Source organism: Convolutriloba macropyga, chromosome 2 (assembly GCF_964194025.1).
Source record: "Convolutriloba macropyga chromosome 2, txConMacr16.3, whole genome shotgun sequence".
Taxonomy (NCBI): Eukaryota; Metazoa; Xenacoelomorpha; order Acoela; family Convolutidae; genus Convolutriloba; species Convolutriloba macropyga.
In genome coordinates this window covers 54,240,382-54,261,646 of record NC_134469.1, presented here as the reverse complement: position 1 = coordinate 54,261,646, position 21,265 = coordinate 54,240,382, and the positions used below count along the sequence as shown (strand labels likewise).

At 35.8% G+C, this 21,265-nt stretch overlaps 1 protein-coding gene across 7 annotated transcripts in view; it reads right to left on the bottom strand.

The window, feature by feature from the left end:
- Positions 1–21,265, bottom strand: part of LOC142334498 (uncharacterized) — a 653,384-nt gene that overhangs the window by 108,475 nt on the left and 523,644 nt on the right. For all 7 annotated transcript variants that reach the window (XM_075382580.1, XM_075382581.1, XM_075382583.1 and 4 more), the window contains one exon: positions 3,185–3,285. In XM_075382580.1, the coding sequence (XP_075238695.1) occupies positions 3,185–3,285 (101 nt within the window). The remainder of the gene's footprint in view (positions 1–3,184; positions 3,286–21,265) is intronic.

Sequence of the window (21,265 nt, the reverse complement as noted above, 5' to 3'; positions counted from 1 at the left end):
TTACTTTAAAATGATAAAAGCGTGAACTGATTGAAAAAAGCCAGTTTAGCCCACAAGGTTATTCGAAATAACATCTGTGCCAAAGTGTCTCTTCGTACGGCATTGTAGTTGATGATTTTCAATCAGTAATTTTAAAACTGCATGTGGGGTAGTTCAATGGCAGAACTATAGTGTAAACTTATCAATATGGTCGTGCCTATAGAACTGTTTAAGTTGTGTAGTTGTTGGATCTTGTAGTTCAGTGGTGTAGACGTCTTTCCTATTGTAATTAAGATTGATTTTGGCGTAGGTTCGAGACTAGATAGGAGGGATCCTAAATCTGTGCGGTAGACCACCCCAAATTTCCCTACTAATAGCCCCAGCTATCGCTGTGCGGCTATTAAAAAGGAGGAAAACTTCAATAAGCCATTATTTCTGTGAAGATCAATTATTTTTAAAAGTCAAAACCACCGTAAGCTGTCAAGTAAAAAACTATATGCATCAACTTCGAGCTGCTTAGGCAGCCAATTGGACCTATCACACCTGAGCTTTGACTTGATATGTTCTGTTCTTTAGTTGATATAAAAACATCAATTAACGTTAAAAAAAATTTAAAAAAACAAAACTTAATAACAAAGTCAACATACCGTCAGATAAAACTGAAACTACACAAAATAACACATAAATCACCAGAAAAGACATGAGACAGGTCCATAAAAGGTTTGGTAACAATTAGACAAAAAGAACAAAAACAGTCAAGTTAAAAAATTCAATTAATTTTTTTTAAAACAATTAACATCAAAGTAACGAAAACAATTACAAATCAAGTAAAATGTCCAAAGGTTTACGATTACCAATAATTCTTGAGAACGGCAATAAGACCTGTTCTTATTCAATTTTTCATGCGGCTAAAAAGAACAAAAAGACATCAAAAATTCAATTTAAACCTGTCAGAAAACTCCGTCGAAGCCGTAAAGCCATATTTTTGCCCTCAAAACATGTTTGATTGCACCTTATTAAAACATCAACAATGTATTAAGTGGCCTTTCATTAATGAGACAAGGTGAAAAGTAGACAAAAAAGAAAAAGGGCAAAAGTAAGTAATACTTTTGATTTTTGTGAAACAAAATTACTTCCGAATTCATAAAAGCCATTAATAACAAAATCAAGTAATTAAAAAGGTTCGTTTATTTGTCCAAAGGAAGCACTTGAGACGTGCAATTATCCAGAATATGTCTTGCGTCTACAAAAAGAACGTCAAATATGACAAAAATTAAATTAATTTACTTTGTGAAAAACCGTTGTCGAAGCCAGTAATGTCATAACGAAATCTTTAAAAATTAGATTTTAAGACCCCAATTCCTTTTGACAACTTCTCTTAACACCACTGATGCCATATTTGACCTATAATTAACTAGAATAGATAACAAAAAGACAGTAAAAAGAAAATTGCGAAGTAAAAAAGTATTTTTATTTTGAAGAATAATTGTTTTCGAAGTCATGAAAGTTATCAGTTATCTACTAAAATCACCATATCGGCTCATCTATTCTTACATGACAAGCCAATGAAACCTGTCATTATACAGGGAATTTCGTACGACTAAAACGACGAAGTAGAAACGACAGTTACGACAAAAATTAAAAAATCAATTATATTCTTGAAGTGTCGCAGCCCTGAAAACGATAATCTATATCCTTCAGGATTTTAATATGTTCAAGTTGCCTTATTTGGAAGGCCAATAATGTGATATGAGAACTGTCAATAATGAGATAATGTGAAAAAACTAGAAAACGTGAAAAAGTGGTAAATACATAAAAAGAAAGAAAATCTGAAGTATAGTAAAATCAAAGCCAGAAAACAATAACTTAAGGCTTGAAACAGCAATAGATATTAAATTTTAAATCAGAAAAAAGAAGAAGCATTCTTTCGCTGCTGATTTTAAGCTACAAGTTGACCAAATAAAAAAATAGAGAAAAAGTTCATTAAGCCATTATCTATTTAAAAATCAATTACTTTTAAATGTCAAAACTTGGAGCTGCTTAGGAAACCAATTGGACAAATCACTCCGGAGCATTGATTTGATATGTTCTGTTATTTAATTAATACAAAAAGATCAATTTTTAAAAAAAGACCGACTGATTACAATCCGAATTCTTTTTGAACTAGCCGTGCTAATGCTCATCGTCCATAAGGAACAATTAATTTTTCGAATGTCATAGATATAGATAATTTGTTAGTTATAAACTCAAAAATAAATTCTGCGTTTTTGATAATCAACGAGTAAATTTATCAAAAAACGGCATTTAATTACAGAGCACTCTCAACAGAAGTTGCAGTAGGAATAGCCCCCTTTTGAGTCTATAAAATTGTATTAGTGTTGTTTTGGGTTGTAATTCCGGCAAATTTAATCAAAGCGGACTAAAGAAGCTTATTTCGTGCTAATTTTGATGAAAAAGGCTGAAGTTTGAAATATTTAGCCGAAATTTTTGACAAAAAAATTAAATCAAAATAATCAACAATACCTTTTTGTCTTTAAAAAATAAAATCAACATTATTCGTAAAAATGTTAGCACAATAGACCAAAATTTAAGCAAAAATTCCGGAAAATGTGAATAAAAACAACGGAATTCACTCTACTTTTCTCAGAAGTTTAAACCTCGACAACTCCACGTAAAAACGAAAACAAAATCTTTTTAATTCCATATTCTACGCTAGACGAGCTTTCTAAGGTTACCAACTCAACTCTCTACGATGAATATATCGATCGGCAAAAAATGTCTGAACAAAAAACCCATTTGAGTATATAGTTCCTCCCCCCTCAAGAGGGGTCGGAACAATAAAACAATAGAGAAATACAGAAACAAAAGGCCATTCTACCAGCATAGTGTGGTCCTCGAAATCTAGAGGTAGACAAAAATTTATGAAAGTATTATTCTATAGCATTTCAAATAATGGTCGTCCAGCCAAAAAAATCGCATGGAAGTTAATTTGATCAATAGTGAATCAGAAATATTAAAGTCATGATTTCGGCGAAACCATGTTATGTTCTCATAATTTTTCTCGATTACCGTTATTTCAATTGATGCCCACTTAGACTTTCAAAGTAGTTAAAATAAACGACCAGTATTTTTCAGGGAAAGGTGGATTTAAATGATTAGGCATCCCCATATCGTAAAACTTTCTGTATTGCGTCAACAAACTTACCTTTGATTTCCTTGCAGGGGTCAGACATTGGACAACTTCACCGATTTGTAGATCTGAGACAGTGTCCTCAATCTTATTCATTGTTCGTCGGGCTTCTTCCGCTGTAAATATAATTTAGCCCAATAATATTGTCGAAATTTAAAAAGCAAAACCAGATGTTTTATACGGACATACCGGACACACATACAGTATACCAAGCCACTCTGGAGGTACAACAGGACGGTCATTCACACGCTTCATGTTGGATGCCAACAGTTTCTTTTACCGGAGTCTCTTCTGATATAAGGTATTGTTATGTATTAAAATTCACAAGTTCCGAAAGAAAGTAGATAAACAGACATAACCGATAGATTGGTAGAAAATAGCCACCAGTGACAAATTTGATTTTCATAGAAAATAGATAAGGCACCGAAGAGATGATAGATAAAGTTTGTAATTGTATTTCAAAAAAACATGAGCCGACTATTGGCGGACAAACTGCTCTCGAACTACAGGCGGGGCAAACTAACTCAGAGAAGGCTGCTGTATAGATATTTTTAATGGGTGCAAAAAAATCAGACCAAGTACGGGTTCGAAACCCCGACCTCCATCTTAATAGATTGAAGCACTATCAAGCACTCTGCGAGCAGTAAATTGTGGTAGTATATCTTACAATCGGTTCTGTTGTAGCAACAGACTTAACTTCTGAATATGGGCGATTTGGGTCACGCAAAAGAGGCCATGTGTGAAACAGTCCCTCAAGAATTGAAATCAAAAAATGTTCTAGAATTAAAAGGTCAAGCAGAAAATTTACACAAGAAAAGACACACACGTTTACAATAACTGCTTCAAACTTCGTTGGAGAGCAGTTTAAAACCACGAATCGCAAACTCCAAAATTGACGCCCCCAGTCGAGACCTGGAATTATTAAAAGACCGTCCTCGACAAATATTGGGTATGAAAAGACTGTCCTCGACAGATATTGCGTATGAAAAGAATTTGTCTGTACCCAATGTGATGTCCTGGAATTTGGCTGGAAATAAAACAGCCGTCCTAGAATTTGGCTGGAACTAAAACAACCGTCCTAGAATTTGGCTGGAACTAAAACACACGTCCTGGAATTTGGCTGGACAATGAAGGTGTTCTGGAATTTGGCTGGACAATAAAGGTGATCTGGAATTTGGCTGGATCAATATCAGTTGTTTTGGAATTTGCTAGCTCATATTTTTTGTGGAAACATAGAGAAATTAGTTGTCGATGAAAAACAATTGTCGATGGAGTATTGAACTTAAAAAAGTGAGGAGATGCTACGACAAATGTCATTTGTTCAATCAAAAAAATTGGTCCACTCGGGTCAAGGTTTCACCGCTAAAAATCGCAAAGAAATTTGAATAAAAAGTGTAAGATTCGCGCTATATGCGATGAATGAGGCGAGAAAAAATTTTTAAGCGGTGAAAAGTTTTTTTTCACCCCTTATACGGTGAAGAAGTTGTTTCCGCCGCTAAAAAATGCAGTTCTTACAAAAATTCACCGCTAAATTTATTGCTATTCTAAAACAATTTCGTCATTGGAAAAGTAGTATAAAAAACTTGCAAGAATAGTCCTTAACAATCAGCAACCTCGTGATAATAAGAAAAAGATATGATCCTAATTATAGTATTATATCTTTTTCAATATTACGAGGTTGCAGTATGTCGAACATGCTGTCAATAGAGGATCTACTCAATGGATAGATAATCAGCTTATGGATAGAAGATAAAAAACAAAAATGTTTCAGATTTGGCCATATCTGAGGGCATTTGCTTTTGTACTTTTTTACTTAGTTCTTCCGTAGGTAATTTTTAAATTTCAGTGTTGACTTTATCTTGTAAGTTAAAGGATGCTATTAGTATTTTTGATGTTCAGGGTGAATATTTCTAATATTGTGTATTTTTCCCTTTCTATTTATAGTATTAAACACTAAAACAATTTGTTCCAGCTTCGTTTCAAATAATCGAAAAATTGAATAATGTTCATTTTAAAAAGCATTTGATTTCTTCGGGTCAAAAAGTTTTTTGGAATGAAACCAAACCAGTGTCAGACATGCCTCAGTTATGGAATTCACAGCACACAAAGTACCTTTTTGTTCAGCTTCTCTATAAAAAAATCAGAATTTCTCTGAATTGGCTTCAAATTAGCGAGAAAATTTCCAAAATGTATTCTATTTTGATCAGTTCGTGGAGTTGTTGGGCACATAAAAAACTCATTGCCACATTATGTTTATGTGCGTGGAGCCTAAAATACAAAACATTGCTGGTCTAGCTCTAATAGAAAAAAATCAAATCTGCATCTCTTTTTAGTTCCAATTGAGCGAACAGTCGAATAACGTTTTTTGTTAAAAACTAGTTTTGTTGGTTTAAGTAGTTGTTGCAGTTAAATCAACTTCAAAATACGCAATCCACTATTTAAAGAAAGTATAAAATACTGAATTTGTTGGTCTAGCTCCTCCAGAAAAATTTAGGTTTTCGTCTCCTTAGGTCAAAAAATAGCGAAAATGGTCAAAAACAGTGGTTCTTGGCCGGGTAAAAAAAGATGTTATCAAATCAAACTCATACTCAGGGATGCTTTCTATATGCATTTAACAAGGGTATGCCGCTTGGAAGCTGATCGCAACGCAAACAAAAATTACAGAATATGTCAGACATGTCCAGTGAAGGCAAATTTAGCTACCGAATTGTCAAAAATATTGAAGTAACCTATGCAAATCACTGAGGGCTGATGCCACTTAAGGAATTGTAGCGCAGCGCAACACAGCGGAGTTCAGCGAGCTTAACGACTAGTTTTTTTTGCTATTACAGCAATTTACAAAATTTATATTTTTTGGCGAAAATGATCCTGATTGTCACAAACTTACTGTATATTGTGCAAAATCCTTTGAAGCTAAACATTGGCATTACCACATGAAAACAAAACGTACGGATTGCACAGAAATGTAAAATTTGTCTACCAATTTCGATTAAATACGCTTTGCCCTGTCAAAATACAAAAAATTTTGTTTAATTCTCCAACTTCAAAGAAAATTTTTTTAAACCTTTCGAATAGATAGAGTCGGAAAAAGTGTGCTCGTCCATTTTTCGGCTTTGATTTTCTTTTGTTACAATGCGTGTAGAAACAAAAACCAATATGTTGATTTGTATATAAAATTTTCAAAGAAATTTCAAATTAGGTGAAGAAAATGAACATCATGAAAAACCTTTGATTTTGAAAAACCTTTGAAGTTTTTTTTTGAAAAAGACGTGTTGGAAAATTTATGTTAGCCCATTCTGTTGCCGAAATAATGTTATTTTTGCATTTGTGTAGAAATAATTTGGTTTGTTAGCAAAATTTTTGGTTTGTTTGCGAAATTTCAAAGAACTGTCGAATTAGGTGAAGAAAATGTCAAACTTTTTGAAAAGCGTTTGTTAGTAAGTTTTTGAAGAAGACGAGTTAAAAACTCTACATCAGCCCAATTTATTGCTGTGATAATTTAATTTTTGAATTTGCGTGGTATTAGTTAACAATATCTTGATTTGTTTAGAAAATTTCAACGAACTCTCGAATTAGGTGAAGAAAATGTCAAATTTCTTGAAAAACGTTTTGTTAATAACTTTTTGAAGAAGACAAGTTAAAAACAGTACATTGGCCCATTCTAATGCCCCGAAAAAATAGCTTTTGAATATGCGTAGTAGTAGTGAGCAATAATTTGATTTGAATACAAAATTTCAAAAATCCCTCGGGGTAAACGAAGAAAATGTCAAACTTCTTGAAAAACGTTTTTTAATAACATTTTTGATGAAGTCGACGAGTTAAAAGCTCTACATAAGCCCATTTTCTTGCCGTGTTAAAGTAATTTTTGAGTATGTGTAGTAGTAGTTACCAAAATTTTGATTTTTATACAAAATTTCAAAAATCTCTCGCCGTAAATGAAGAAAATGCCAAACTTCTTGAAAAACGTTTGTTAATAACTTTTTGAAGCCGTCGAGTTAAAAACTCTAGATGAGCATATTTTATTGCCCTGATAGAGTAGCTTTTGAGTTTGTGTAGTAGTAGTTAGCAATCTTTTGATTTTTATACAAAATTTCAAAGATCTCTCGGAGTAAATGAACAAAATGTCAAATGTCTTGAAAAACGTTTCATAAAAACTTTTTGACAAAGAGGAGTTAGAAAATCTATAATAGCCCATTTTGTTGCTGTGATATTGTACTTTTTGAAAATATACAGACGTTTCTCCGATTTGTTTTATTTCTAACCATAATATCCAAAAAACTGTTGATTTAGGAGCAAAAATTAGCTATTATTGTCGAACTTCGAATAAATTCTCCCAATTAAAAGCAAAAAACATACAAGTTTTTAGTATCATAATGAACTAGAATTTACGATTCCACCGACCATATCATTTGTTGTTAACAGTTATGCCAAATAAGAGAAAGCGAGAGCAATATAGAGGCCGAAATCAGGGTCGATTTTTGCGAAATTTTCAAATTTTTGAAGTTGTTTAGTTTAATAACTCTTTTGTCACAAATAGACTTTACAAGTATGTTATATCATTTTCTTGCTCATTTAATACTCTTTACGAATATATAAGAATCAAAAGGAACCAAATTGAACCAGAATGGCAAAAATCGAGTTTTGATTTATTCATTTTTTTCACGTTTTTTACCTTGGATCGACGCCCCAGTTCATGCTAATTCCAAAACATATTCATTTTTTACATTTGGTTCTGTAGTTTTTGAGATTTAAGCCTTTTTCGGACGCATACCTTGGTACCATATAACCACCTGCCCTCCTCCCCCCCCCCCAACCTGCAACTATTTTTTTAAAGTTTTATCGTTCGAACTTAAAACTAATGATCGCACTATACTCCCCACCTAGAGAGCTTCTCGAATATATATTTTTTACTATTTCTTTTATTTACTTCATCTTTATTGCAGCTTACCCAGATGACAGAGTGAAACTTTCGTTTACCGCCTCCATCCGGTCACGTGACATGCTCATTCGTGTGCTGTCAGGTCAAGTGACAGCAAGGACGCTGTGATGCGTAAGTCCGTCTGTCCGCGAAGTAAGCATGTATAAAGATGAACGTGCTACCGTATCGAAAGTTTCAAAAGAAGGAGGGAGTGTCGGAAAGTTAGTCGAGAGGCTAGAGTGCCACAGAGATAGAGATATCAGTACAATATAGAATGTTGTATGGGTTGTTTTGGGTTGTATGGGTTGCTATGGGTAGTATGGGTTGCTACGGTCCATCATCTGGTCGATACCGGATTCTGTATCGCCCGATGAAGGCCCGTAGCAACCCATACAATACTTATATCGTTGGAAAGCTCTCGTCAAGGCAAATTTGATAGGCTAAATGACAGTACACAATAAGGGCGTACTATAATATCTATACTATTGGTTGGTTCCTGGTTCAGAGAGTAAATATAGAGGGTAAATTATATACGAAGCAGTGATGTCTATGTTCTTTTTTAACGCTTATTCAAGATTGCAAATTGATTTGCGCATCGGAGCGACATATGTAAATAACTCCACAGCACCAGATAGAAGACCGCTGAAGCCTAGGTTTTCACAGGTGCAACAACAAGGTAGAATAAAGCGTGAAACTGATCGGGGAACTATTGAAGTCTTGCACAGTAATTTTGCGAACCAGCTAGAGATCAACACGGCGGTAGTCGGCGTCTCAATTCTCAACGGCATATGTATAAATAATTCTGTCGTCTATTCGTTGCCAGGCGAATGTAATTGCTGATTTCCCTGAACTACTGCCAATGTTGCGGTCGTACAGGAACATTTTTTTTCTGTGCAGGAGGCAATAACCTGTCACACTTTGGAAATCCTGGTGAAGCCCCACGTGCTGTTCCAGCCCAACTGATCAACTTTGTTACTGCCCTACGAGCACTGCCGAGAAACCCGAATGTAATAGGGTGCAGTTTTGAAAAGGCTACACGTTACACATGACAGAATCCAAAACTACAATTCACTAATCGCGGGCCAAAGAAACATTCGGTATTTCAAATTGCACCAAGAGTATGCAGGCTCAAGTGCTTCAATGATGATGGAATACATCTAAGCCACAAAGGCAAAACAACTATGGCTACAGCGCTAAAGAAGCGTATTTGAGAGATCAATCTGATATAATCCATACTGTTTGTTTTTTGTTATTTGCAAAGTAGATTTGTGATTTGTTTTCTTGCAATTTGCTAACTTTGAAATTCAATGCTTCTAAGTTAATTTTTGCCGGTACTTTGTCGGCATCCTAATTTGATCATCAGCTCGTTTGCCCTTCTCCAAAAGTTCTGTCATATCTGCCTGTACTTTGCAGGCTTTCATTTTAAATGCTTTTACATAGCAAGCAAACATTAAAAAATTTGATTAGCGATAATTTTGCATTGTCTTTGATTTATACTTAGTACTTTGTTGTATGAACAACCATTGTCTTATCTCCGCTTGCTGAATTCTTCTTATAGCTGCGAAGCTGTAAGCTGTGCGGAGCTATACTGCGGTGCTCTTGGTTTTTTTTGTTTGGTCGCCTGACGCTTTTTCGTTTTAGATTTGTTCACACAGCAAAGCTGAAAGTCACATTTTCTGAATGACTTCCACTCAAAAAAGTATTTGCGCGCGTGACGTCAATTTTCATTCTCTCTAGCAAATAGTATAAGTTCATTTGCGTGATAAGATTTTGATCATTCGTGACTTACATCATTCAATAAAAAGACTGCACTTTCAAAAAAAGTTTAATTTGAATTAGTTAAAGGTCATAGGAACTCATGTGTACTATTGGTCCTTAAAAAAAGGTTTCTATGGAAGGAATTCTAACATGCTTCTTAAATTTATGGCTGAATGGTTTTTACTTAACTTTTTGAACGGCGTCATTTTTTTTCAATCTAGATCTGTATCTGTTTCTATCTCTATTATACGGCATGTAAGTCTACTCTTTCGCAGCTATTCCGGCAGTCTGCCGGCTATGTTTCTTTGAAGTACCACAGAGAAAGAGATATCAGTACAATATAGAATGTTGTATGGGTTGTTTTGGGTTGTATGGGTTGCTATGGGTAGTATGGGTTCCTACGGTCCATCATAGGGTCGATACCGGATTCGGTATCGCCCCGATGAAGGCCCGTAGCAACCCATAAAATACTTATATCGTTGAAAAGCTCTCGTCAAGGCAAATTTGATAGGCTAAATGACAGTACACAATAAGGGCGTACTATAATATCTATACTATTGGTTGGTTCCTGGTTCAGAGAGTAAATATAGAGGGTAAATTATATACGAAGCAGTGATGTCTATGTTCTTTTTTAACGCTTATTCAAGATTGCAAATTGATTTGCGCATCGGAGCGACATATGTAAATAACTCCACAGCACCAGATAGAAGACCGCTGAAGCCTAGGTTTTCACAGGTGCAACAACAAGGTAGAATAAAGCGTGAAACTGATCGGGGAACAATTGAAGTCTTGCACAGTAATTTTGCGAACCAGCTAGAGATCAACACGGCGGTAGTCGGCGTCTCAATTCTCAACGGCATATTTATAAATAATTGTGTCGTCTATTCGTTGCCAGGCGAATGTAATTGCTGATTTCCCTGAACAACTGCCAATGTTGCGGTCGTACAGGAACATTTTTTTCTGTGCAGGAGGCAATAACCTGTCCCACTTTGGAAATCCTGGTGAAGCCCCACGTGCTGTTCCAGCCCAACTGATCAACTTTGTTACTGCCCTACGAGCACTGCCGAGAAACCCGAATGTAATAGGGTGCAGTTTTGAAAAGGCTACACGTTACACATGACAGAATCCAAAACTACAATTCACTAATCGCAGGCCAAAGAAACATTCGGTATTTCAAATTGCACCAAGGGTATGCAGGCCCAAGTGCTTCAATGATGATGGAATACATCTAAGCCACAAAGGCAAAACAACTATGGCTACAGCGCTAAAGAAGCGTATTCGAGAGAACAATCTGATATAATCCATACTGTTTGTTTTTTGTTATTTGCAAAGTAGATTTGTGATTTGTACTCTTGCAATTTGCTAACTTTGAAATTCAATGCTTCTAAGTTAATTTTTGCCGGTACTTTGTCGGCATCATAATTTGATTATTAGCTCGTTTGCCCTTCTCCAAAAGTTCTGTCATATCTGCCTGTACTTTGCAGGCTTTCATTTTAAATGCTTTTACATAGCAAGCAAACATTAAAAAATTTGATTAGCGATAATTTTGCATTGTCTTTGATTTATACTTAGTACATTGTTGTAAGAACAACCATTGTCTTATCTCCGCTTGCTGAATTCTTCTTATAGCTGCGAAGCTGTAAGCTGTGCGGAGTTATACTGCGGTGCTCTTGGTTTTTTTTGGTCGCCTGACGCTTTTTCGTTTTAGATTTGTTCACACAGCAAAGCTGAAAGTCACATTTTCTGAATGACTTCCACTCAAAAAAGTATTTGCGCGCGTGACGTCAATTTTCATTCTCTCTAGCAAATAGTATAAGTTCATTTGCGTGATAAGATTTTGATCATTCGTGACTTACCTCATTCAATAAAAAGACTGCACTTTCAAAAAGTTTAATTTGAATTAGTTAAAGGTCATAGGAACTCATGTGTACTATTGGTCCTTAAAAAAAGGTTTCTATGGAAGGAATTCTAACATGGTTCTTAAATTTATGGCTGAATGGTTTTCACTTAACTTTTTGAACGGCGTCATTTTTTTTCAATCTAGATCTGTATCTGTTTCTATCTCTATTATACGGCATGTAAGTCTACTCTTTCGCAGCTATTCCGGCAGTCTGCCAGCTATGTTTCTTTGAAGTATAATTGTACAGGGTCCAGAATTAACTCCTACTGCCTCACCTTTTTTGCAATAGTTAGCATAATGAATAAGTAATTTTTTGATGAGTGAGCTCTCAGGTTCCCCAGTTGTGAAAATTTTTGCTCTACTTAGCTGTACTCATTTTATGTTGTCATTGCCTCCCAATTGCTGAGTAAGCATGAATTTAATGAATTGAAAATTGATGCTCAGTAAATCGCCGAAAACTGATAACCGTTTTAGGTTTTTGGATCTGAAAGAAGCTTGTTCTAAATAACCTCTCAGGACAAAATTATGCGACAGTCTACCATCGCTTTTCGAAACAATAGTTTAGAATACAGTCTCCCTGTAAACAAAACACCTCTTCCTCAAACTCAAACTGAGTCGACAGAGACTTCTCGACTGAGAGTTAGAGTTTTCCAACTGGAGAATGAAGTAGCAGCACTGAAAGTTAGAGTTAGAGAACTTGAGGAAACTAACGGAAACAGTAGACTTGATAGAAGACACCAGTTTTTCAAGTACAATATCTGTTCACTCTTCGGATCAGTCAACAGACTTAAATTTGCCAAATGGGTTTTGAGGTTGTTGTTGCTGAAGATATAGCTTTTTGCCATTAAACAGATTATAACTAAGTAGAGTTCAGCGAACGTGTCAATTTAGTTTGTTGATTGTTGATCTTTTATTGGAGTTTTGTGTTTAAAAATTTTTGTTTCATACATTCTGCCATCCATCAAGGTCTGACTTGTGGTGCAATAAAATTTGCTGTGATTTGTAGTCTTAGCATTTGAAATGTACCCTTGTAATTTGTAATCTTGCAATTTCCTAATTTAGAGATTCAATGCTTATAAAGCAATTGATTTTTGCCGGTAATTTGTCGGCCTGTACTTTGCAGGCTTTCATTTTAAATGCTCCTATGTAGCGAGCAAACAATAAAAAATTTGATTAGAAATAGTTCTTTGTTGTCTATGATATATTCTTAGTAATTATTGATGTATGAGCAAGGCAGTTCTACTGTATTTACTGGTATTAATTTTGGGGTCTTTAGAGTTATGAAAAAGTTGCCTGAGACTTCTTAATCTGTGTTACGAATTTATGTACTTGAAATGTTTTGAACAGTTTCTCAATTTTGGAATTACTGAATCAAATTGTTTTTCCTTCCAAGCATTTAACGAGCACAACTTCTTGTAGTCGTTGTAGCTAAAAAAGCGTTTTCTTCTTCTTCGCGCTGACCGCTCACAAAAGTATGGTAGGAATATTCGAAATAGTTATTGCCTCTGACTGAAATGAATTTAGCTGGTACTTTTTCGGCTCCCTAATTAGTTCTTTTATCTCTTTTATCGGTTAATTTTCTTTTATGTAAATGAAAACTCGGAAATGCTCTGCGCTACGTTTATTAGACTCAACAAAATTTTTCCGAAGTAAAATTCAGATTTGTTAACTGAAAATGCCACGAAGTCAGCGAACCATCAAGGCGCCTCAGTTTTTCTCTGGGTCCGATGAAAATACCCAAAGGCAGTTGAGAAAACATAAAATGGACATTTCGTTCTTGTTTTCTTACAACGGCGATAAAACTTTTGTTTGTAAAGCCGAATCCAAGTCTTGGCCGATGGGTCTTCACCTGGATGATAAATTGAGCCTGAGGGAGAAGGAACCAATCCGAACTTTTGTTGGTTCTGTACCCACTGATGCGGTCTTCATTCGAAAGAGGCCTTCAAAGCTAATTGCCAAGCTGAAAAAGCAAATGCAAGATCGGTACAATAAACGGCATGGTCTGTCAACACAGACAGTTGACGAGGAGCTTGATGAAGACGTTCGAAGTCCAATTGGAGAAGACGGCTCATAAAATCCACAATCAAACCTTCGTTCGGCGGAAACTGATCCGCAAAAGTCACAAATTTCAAATGTTAGTCGGGAAAACGAGGACAGCCCTAACACGCCTGTTTTGTTAAAAGAATCAAATTTTATGCCGGAGCAGATAAATTGTATGTCTGAGAACTGTGGCGGAGTAGAGTTTGCAAGATTACTTGAAGGCCATGAAAAGCGCATTAGCAAGGCAAATGGTGCCTTTGTGTCGCTAATGAAGAAAGGCGATAAGAAGAGAAGAAAATCTGTCAGGATTACGATGAGCATGTAATTATAGGTCGTAGATGAAGATATAAGTAAAATTCAAAAAAGCCGTTTGCAATTAAAGTACAATTTTTCATAAGTTTCCCGAAACCGCTTTGTTTTTGTGTTCTCTGAAATATGTTGATTGCAAAAAATGTTGAATATTAATTAGGCTGAGGAGCTGGAAGAAATACTTGAGCTCCATGCTAGTGGCTTTCAAAGTGTGGACATGCACGCAAACTTACTGGAGCAGCATCCAATGAAAAGTGTCATGCATTTGGGGGAGGATCTTATGAGCAAGCTAAAGGCAAATGCATACCCTTCTCAACTTGGCCGGGAGTTGCGCCGTCAACTGTTTGGCAATGATGGCTTAGTGATTGACATGATCGATGCTGAGCAGTTGACAAGAAAAGTTGACGCTGATCCAATGCTTGTCCGGAAACATTTTGGTTTGTTTTATATGTAGCATCCACGCCTTGTTCACAACTTATTTAATTGTAAATCGAAGGAGTAACATTTGAAGAAGCTAAAAATTTGATTGTAGTTTTCTAAACGCACAATTACTGTCTTTGAAATGCTCTCGAACAATTTTTGAAACAATTCTCGGTGTCGTGCGTGTTTTGGATGAAGTTTCTGACATCTTTTTTTGTCCACCTTTTTCCGGCAATCAATAAAAGTTGTGCAGTTGTCTATCAGCCCTCTTTTCTGAAGCATGTAAACATCAAACCTTAAGGACTCTACCTCTAGTTCGATAGCACTTCGCCCACAAGTCTTTTGTTTTAGATTTCGTCCTTCAGAAGTACCCGATAACCGCCCGGTTGGCTTATCGCAAAGCGCGAGACAGTGCCAATCAAGCTGGACGGGAGAGGAAGGCCTATTTGAAGGGTGCAGTTACAACAGCGGGAGAGATTTGAGATTTCGATTAGAAACCTGAACACTATTTTTCAAGCTCTAGTCTTTCTGCTGGTACGTTGCCGGCATGTTTGAGATAACTCGGACGATCTGAACCGCAATTGTCACTCTCTGCGATAGTTGCTATTTGTTTTGGTTGCTTAAACTTATTTGCCTTCCCAGATTTAAGTCCCCCGACGCATCTAAATATAGTTTTCAAGCGCTAGTCTTTCTGCTGGTACTTTGCCGGCATGTTTGACATAACTCGGACGATCTGAACCGCAATTTTTTTCTCTGAGATAGTTGCTATATTAGTTGAGGTTGCTTAAATTTATTTGCCTTCCCAGATTTAAGTCCCCCGACACATTAAACATAGTTTTCAAGCTCTAGTCTTTCTGCTGGTACTTTGCCGGCATGTTTGACATAACTCGGACATTCTGAACCGCAACTGTTACCCTCTGAGATAGTTGTTATTTTAATTTTAAATGCTTAAATTTATTTGCCTTCTCAGATTTAAGTCCTCGACGCATCTAAACATAGTTTTCAAGAAGCGGTAGTCTTTCTGATGGTACTTTGTCGGCAGTTGTGACACATCTAAATTGCGATAGCTGATGTCTGAGATAGGTGCCATTTTGATTTTGTTTATGCAATTTCTTACGCTTTCCCAGATTTAAGTCTCCCGATACATCTGATAAGTTTTGATTATTTAGTTTTTTAAATTGGGAATTAATAGCAAAAATAGAAAACCCGTCTCGTTAACGACCAATTAAGCTTCCCGCTCGATTAAAGTTTACAAGCGGTTTCTTAAATTATTGCGAGGTTTTTAGATTTTGTTGTTTATTAAGCTGTGTACACAAAATGGACCAAAGGAATAGTTGGTTGGTACTATCACTTGCGAAAGACGATCTAAGAGTTATACGAGTTGATGACAGCATCTGGGGCAATGTCTGTTTTATTGATCGCTTGTGTACGGCGGAAAATGATGTCGTTGAATTGATCCCTGAGGGCCTACTAAAATCAATGATGTCATAAAACAAGGTTTTGGTTCTCTTGAAAAAGAATACGAGGAGACAAAAAAAGGTTTTCGGAACAAGTGTTCAACCAACTTCAAAAAATGCAAAGTAAAATCAGTGAAGCAGGACCACTAGATAATTGTGAAGCAGGACCATCTGATAATTGTGAAGCAGGACCATCCAATAGCAACGAACACTGTGAAGAGTCAATTGCCACTGATGACAATGTCAACGTTGAGGTAATACTTTTAACAATTCTTAGCATTTTTTTAGTTAATGTTTTGAGAGTTTTTTGTTCCAAATGTTAGATTGTTTTGATTCCGAGTAGTTTGCTCGTATCTGTTGACTACCTTTCGGTAAAAGATAAAAGAAGATTTCCTTGTAATACCCAAGCTCGTTCCTTTTGTTGGTGATAGTGACAGTTGAGTGTAATAGATCACTTCAATGCTCCAGAGACTGTTCAAGATGTGTTTCGCAACTTCATCGCTCTCTGATTGTGTTAATGGTTAATATCGCGTTTCAAACGTCGCGTTTGCTTGGCTTTTTTGCTAGCATGTTTTTTCTGTAGTGTTGCCAGGTGCATAAAGACATCGCCAAGAGATGCCTCAACATTGATAATTAACTTCACGAAATGAGCAAATTTCTGGAAACTTCTGTGTCAGAAAGTAACAACAAAATGATGAAACTTCAATTAAGTGGTGTTGTGAGTACTTTTTGAAATCAAATTAATCTGGCCCGTAAGTTTCTTAAGCAAGACATTTTGCTTATATTTTTTAAATGGCAGAGGTTGTTGTAAGATCTTTTTAAATGATGGATTTGCAAAAGTGAAGCCCATTTTAACCGGGAAAAGAAAACACTGATTAGAGTAGAGATAGGAACGTGCGAAAGCTCAGCGAAATTTAATTGTTTATGTATGTTTTTTAATACTTATCTTATAATGTAGAGCATTTACTACAGGTCTCAAGAGCCATGAAGTTGTTTGATCCAACGGAAGAGCAAGTTGAGGAAATTGAAGAGATGGATGATGAAATGCAAAATTGAAGATGTTGAGCTTCTCTATGATGTTGAGACGGAACCACCTATTCAGTATGGAGAAGGAGGACAAAACCTAGATACAATTTACATTGGTCATCAACCCCTCAAGTATGGTCTTGCACTGAAAACGTGGGTTTTTGGCAGGGCTGGCCTATCAGGAGAAATGATAATGCCGCAGCGACAAAGCACAAGAGTCAGGGCTCCCAGAAAAAAAGTTTCAACTTTTTTAGGTAATTACTTTTTTAGAAATCACTTTATATTTTTAGCTTCACCTCTTTATTTTTCAGTAATTCTTATCCGAAGCACTTGCTATTAGTCTTTACGAGTAATTTGCTCGTATCTCAAGTTTAAGAGTGGTTAAATCTAACCTGTTAAAAGAACAAAAGCCAATTCATTCCAATAGGTTCACTGGTGCTGTACAGAGAAAACTTCCTCGGGCCCGTTATCCAAATGCCAGAAATGAAGCTGTCAACGAAGCTAATAAAGCAGGGTTGAATGCAGGAGCGAGAATTGGTCAAAGTGGTCAATACAGCCGACAGTGTAAAGAACAGAAAAAGAAGGAGAAATAAGAAACAAGGAAATCAATGAAGAGCGTCCTCGGACAGTTTTGAGCGAAAAGCTCTCAAATGTTATTCTATGATTTAACTGAAAATTGCTTTTACTTATAGTCAAGTTGTTAAATTGGATTATCCGTGGCTATCTTTCAGAACTGTGCTAGTATTTTGCTGGCACGTAAATCAATTTCTTGGGCTTTGTGATACCTATGGATACATAAATATATATGGAAGCCTTTACGTTTACTAAATTATAAATTACCCTCTATTTTTATATTTATATCATGCGTTTTATAACTAAGGTTATGATGACTTTTATTATTCACATATAAATGATTTCCCGCTAGTCTACTAAATTATTTCATAGTTTGTTCACACAATTTTATATTAGTAATCATAATCTCGATTAATCTTTTGAATTCAAGTTGTCTCTGCAATCTCTCTTCAACTACTTTAGTTTAACTTAGTCTGCATTCGCCTTGCGATTCCACCCAGCAAATTTAGTAAAACACGCATAATTCAGGATTCGCCCTGCGACTTCAGAAAAGAGGGCTGATAGACAACTGCACAACTTTTATTGATTGCCGGAAAAAGGTGGACGCCTGTTTTAAAGCTTCTAGTAGCAATAATACAAAAAAGATGACAGAAACTTAATCCAAAACACGCACGACACCGCAAATTGTTTCAAAAGTGGTTCCAGAGCATTTCGAGGACAGTAATTGTGCATTTAGATAACTACAATCAAATTTTAAGCTACTTCAAATGTTACTCCTCTGATTTACAATTGAATAAGTTGTGAACAAGGCGTGGATGCTACATATAAAACAAACCAAAATGTTTCCGGACAAGCATTGGATCAGCGTCAACTTTTCTTGTCGAGTGTTCAGCATCGATCATGTCATTCACTAAGCCATCATTGCCAAACAGTTGACGGCGCAACTCCCGGCCAAGTTGAGAAGGGTATGCATTTGCCTTTAGCTTGCTCATAAGATCCTCCCCCAAATGCATGACACATTTCATTGGATGCAGCTCCAGTAAGTTTGCGTGCATGTCAACACGTTGAAAGCCACGAGCATGGAGCTCAAGTATTTCTTCCAGCTCCTCAGCCTAATTAATATTCAACATTTTTTGCAAAAAACATATTTCAGAGAACACTAAAACAATGCGGTTTCGGGAAACTTATGAAAAATTGTACTTTAAATGCAAACGGTTTTCCTCTCTTCTAATCGCCTTTCTTCATTAGCAACAAAGGCACCCTTTGCCTTGCTAATGCGCTTTTCATGGCCTTCAACAAATCTCGCCAACTCTACTCCGCCACAGTTCCCAGACATACAATTTATCTGCTCAGGCATAAAAACTGGTTCTTTTAACAAAACAGCCGTGTTAGGGCTGTGCTAGTTTTCCCGACTAACAATTGAAATTTGTGACTGTTGCGGATTATATATCTTTTTGTAAATTCGCCAGATATGTCTCTATTATATTTTGCAGTGTCAACATTTCACTGTCGTTTGTCTGTCAACAGTATTTTAAGGGGTTGAATCTGTGTAGTTTTATTGTATGCTTCCTGATTTATCTCGAAGTTGTTTTTGTTAGCTGGTTTCAATGATGTCAATGCTCAAGTTTTTCTCGTTTTGACAAGTGTAATTTTTTAACCAAATTTTTAAATCGAATCTAGTGAGGCTTACAGTAAATGTTTTATGACAACAGATAATGGTTTCGGCTGCTGTTACAGAGCTACTTGTGAAGTTCTGAAGCTTCGAGTGGCTTTTGCAATTCTTCCTGTGTTTGCAGCTATTTAGAAACCAATTTAGAGTGGCAATTTTCGTCACACTGGAATAGTAGGAGCCAAAATGCGAGCATTTTTGAAGCAGGATTGTTTTCAAAAGGCCTTTAAACTCGAGTGGGAAACTGGTGTTTAACAAATCTTTGTTTTTTTTTCAGAAGGATTTTCTTCTACATGCGTCAATTTGACTTGGATTTTTAATATATCTTCTGTTGAGTATTATTAGTATGTCTTCTAACTTTGTCAAATAGCTTCAAATTATTGCTAATGATTTCTGTGACTTTTACACTTAATCTCAAAAAGAAAAGACTGAGCAATTTGTTGAGTTTCGCTACCATTTGTACTTGCTGCTCTCTTATCTTTTTATTTCCTTAATGACAGCTCTTTTTGTTTGATAACTTTTTAATCGAAATAATTGTCTCAGTCATTATCTATTACTTTCGGCGACTTCTGCAGTAGATATTGCTAAGTGTCAAAGTAATTGACTTTTATTGGATTTTTATTGCGGCGTAATTCCGAGCCATTTATTGTCTTCATGTTTTACCCGACGTTTTCGCTAAGAGAGATAGGGTTGGTTTTCGAAATGTTTGTGAAGTTTGTGAATCTTGCCTTCATATGAAGGGCTATTATGCCTTTTTCAGCCTTTATACCTGCCAAGGTTTGTTTTTAAGACTTCTGAATTGTTATTGTATGCTGATGTTAAGATTTTGGCATGTTAGTCATGTTGATATCTTACTTTGGCCCCTCCGATTTCTTTTGCAGTTTTTTGGTTTTGTGAGAAATAGGAATGTGAGAAACTTACAAAGTATAGATGTGATGGAGGAAAAGCTCGAATAATATTTTTTCAGTACAAAACTTCGACCACGGACGTGTAAAGATATTTTCTCTAATATCAAAGGAATCTGAGTTCATTGCTGAACTATTAAAAAATTTCGAAAACGGAAGCGTTTAAAAACGTTATTTAAATTTTGATTAAGAATGACTTACTGCCAATTCCTGCCGCTTAAGACTCGATATTGCGGTTAATTTTTTTGTGGCACTGTATAGCTCAGGCTCTCAACGGCTATTATTTAGGCGCTCTCTTTTTTGCAATTCAAAGAATTTCAATTGTATTGGGGAGCTGTCCTTTTTAAAGATCTGTTCACACATTTTCACGATTTTTGAAGTCAAATTGGAGTTGTGATTTTGGTCACACCGAAAGAGGAAGTGGAATGAAAAAGTGGAGTGAAAAATTTAATTGCTCATATTTTACAGTAGAGTGAGAAAATGGTGTTTGAACGAAAATTTGAATTATCGCTAGTGGTTTTTGTTCATATGCGGCATTTTGACTTTAATTTTTACAGTTTTTCAACTTTTTGATCGGCTTCGTTCTAAATGGTTTTTCCAGTCTCTTAATTGTCCATTCTAGGCCTAGTTTTTTGTTTATTGAAGGAAAAATCTTTGAATTGTAGGTCAGGACTTATCCTGCTATGTTTTTTTCAATTCGCTTTACCGTTTTCATCACGTTTTTCCTTTTTCACAAGTCACGATTTTCACGCCTTGAATTACGCAATGTATGAAATCCAGTCAAATCAAAAGAGCAAAATGAAAAGAAACGGGATAAACCGGTACCGCCTGGTTATTTGGTCATAGTGTAATAGGTTATCGCAATTCATTAGAGTGATTGCTAGCTGACATTATTTTGAAGCTTAATATCTTTCAGTTTAGAAGTTGAATGAAATAAATTTTATGAATCTAACTGAAATGGGACGCCAAATTGGACCACTTTTTAATACTGAAAAAAGAAAATTTGGTCATAATCTATCTCCTCTTTCTTTTTCCTGTTTCAAACCCGATATCCATCAAACGCGTCAACGGCGTTCATTTTTTGGCAATTTACAGGCTATATTTAGAAAATCAGAATAATT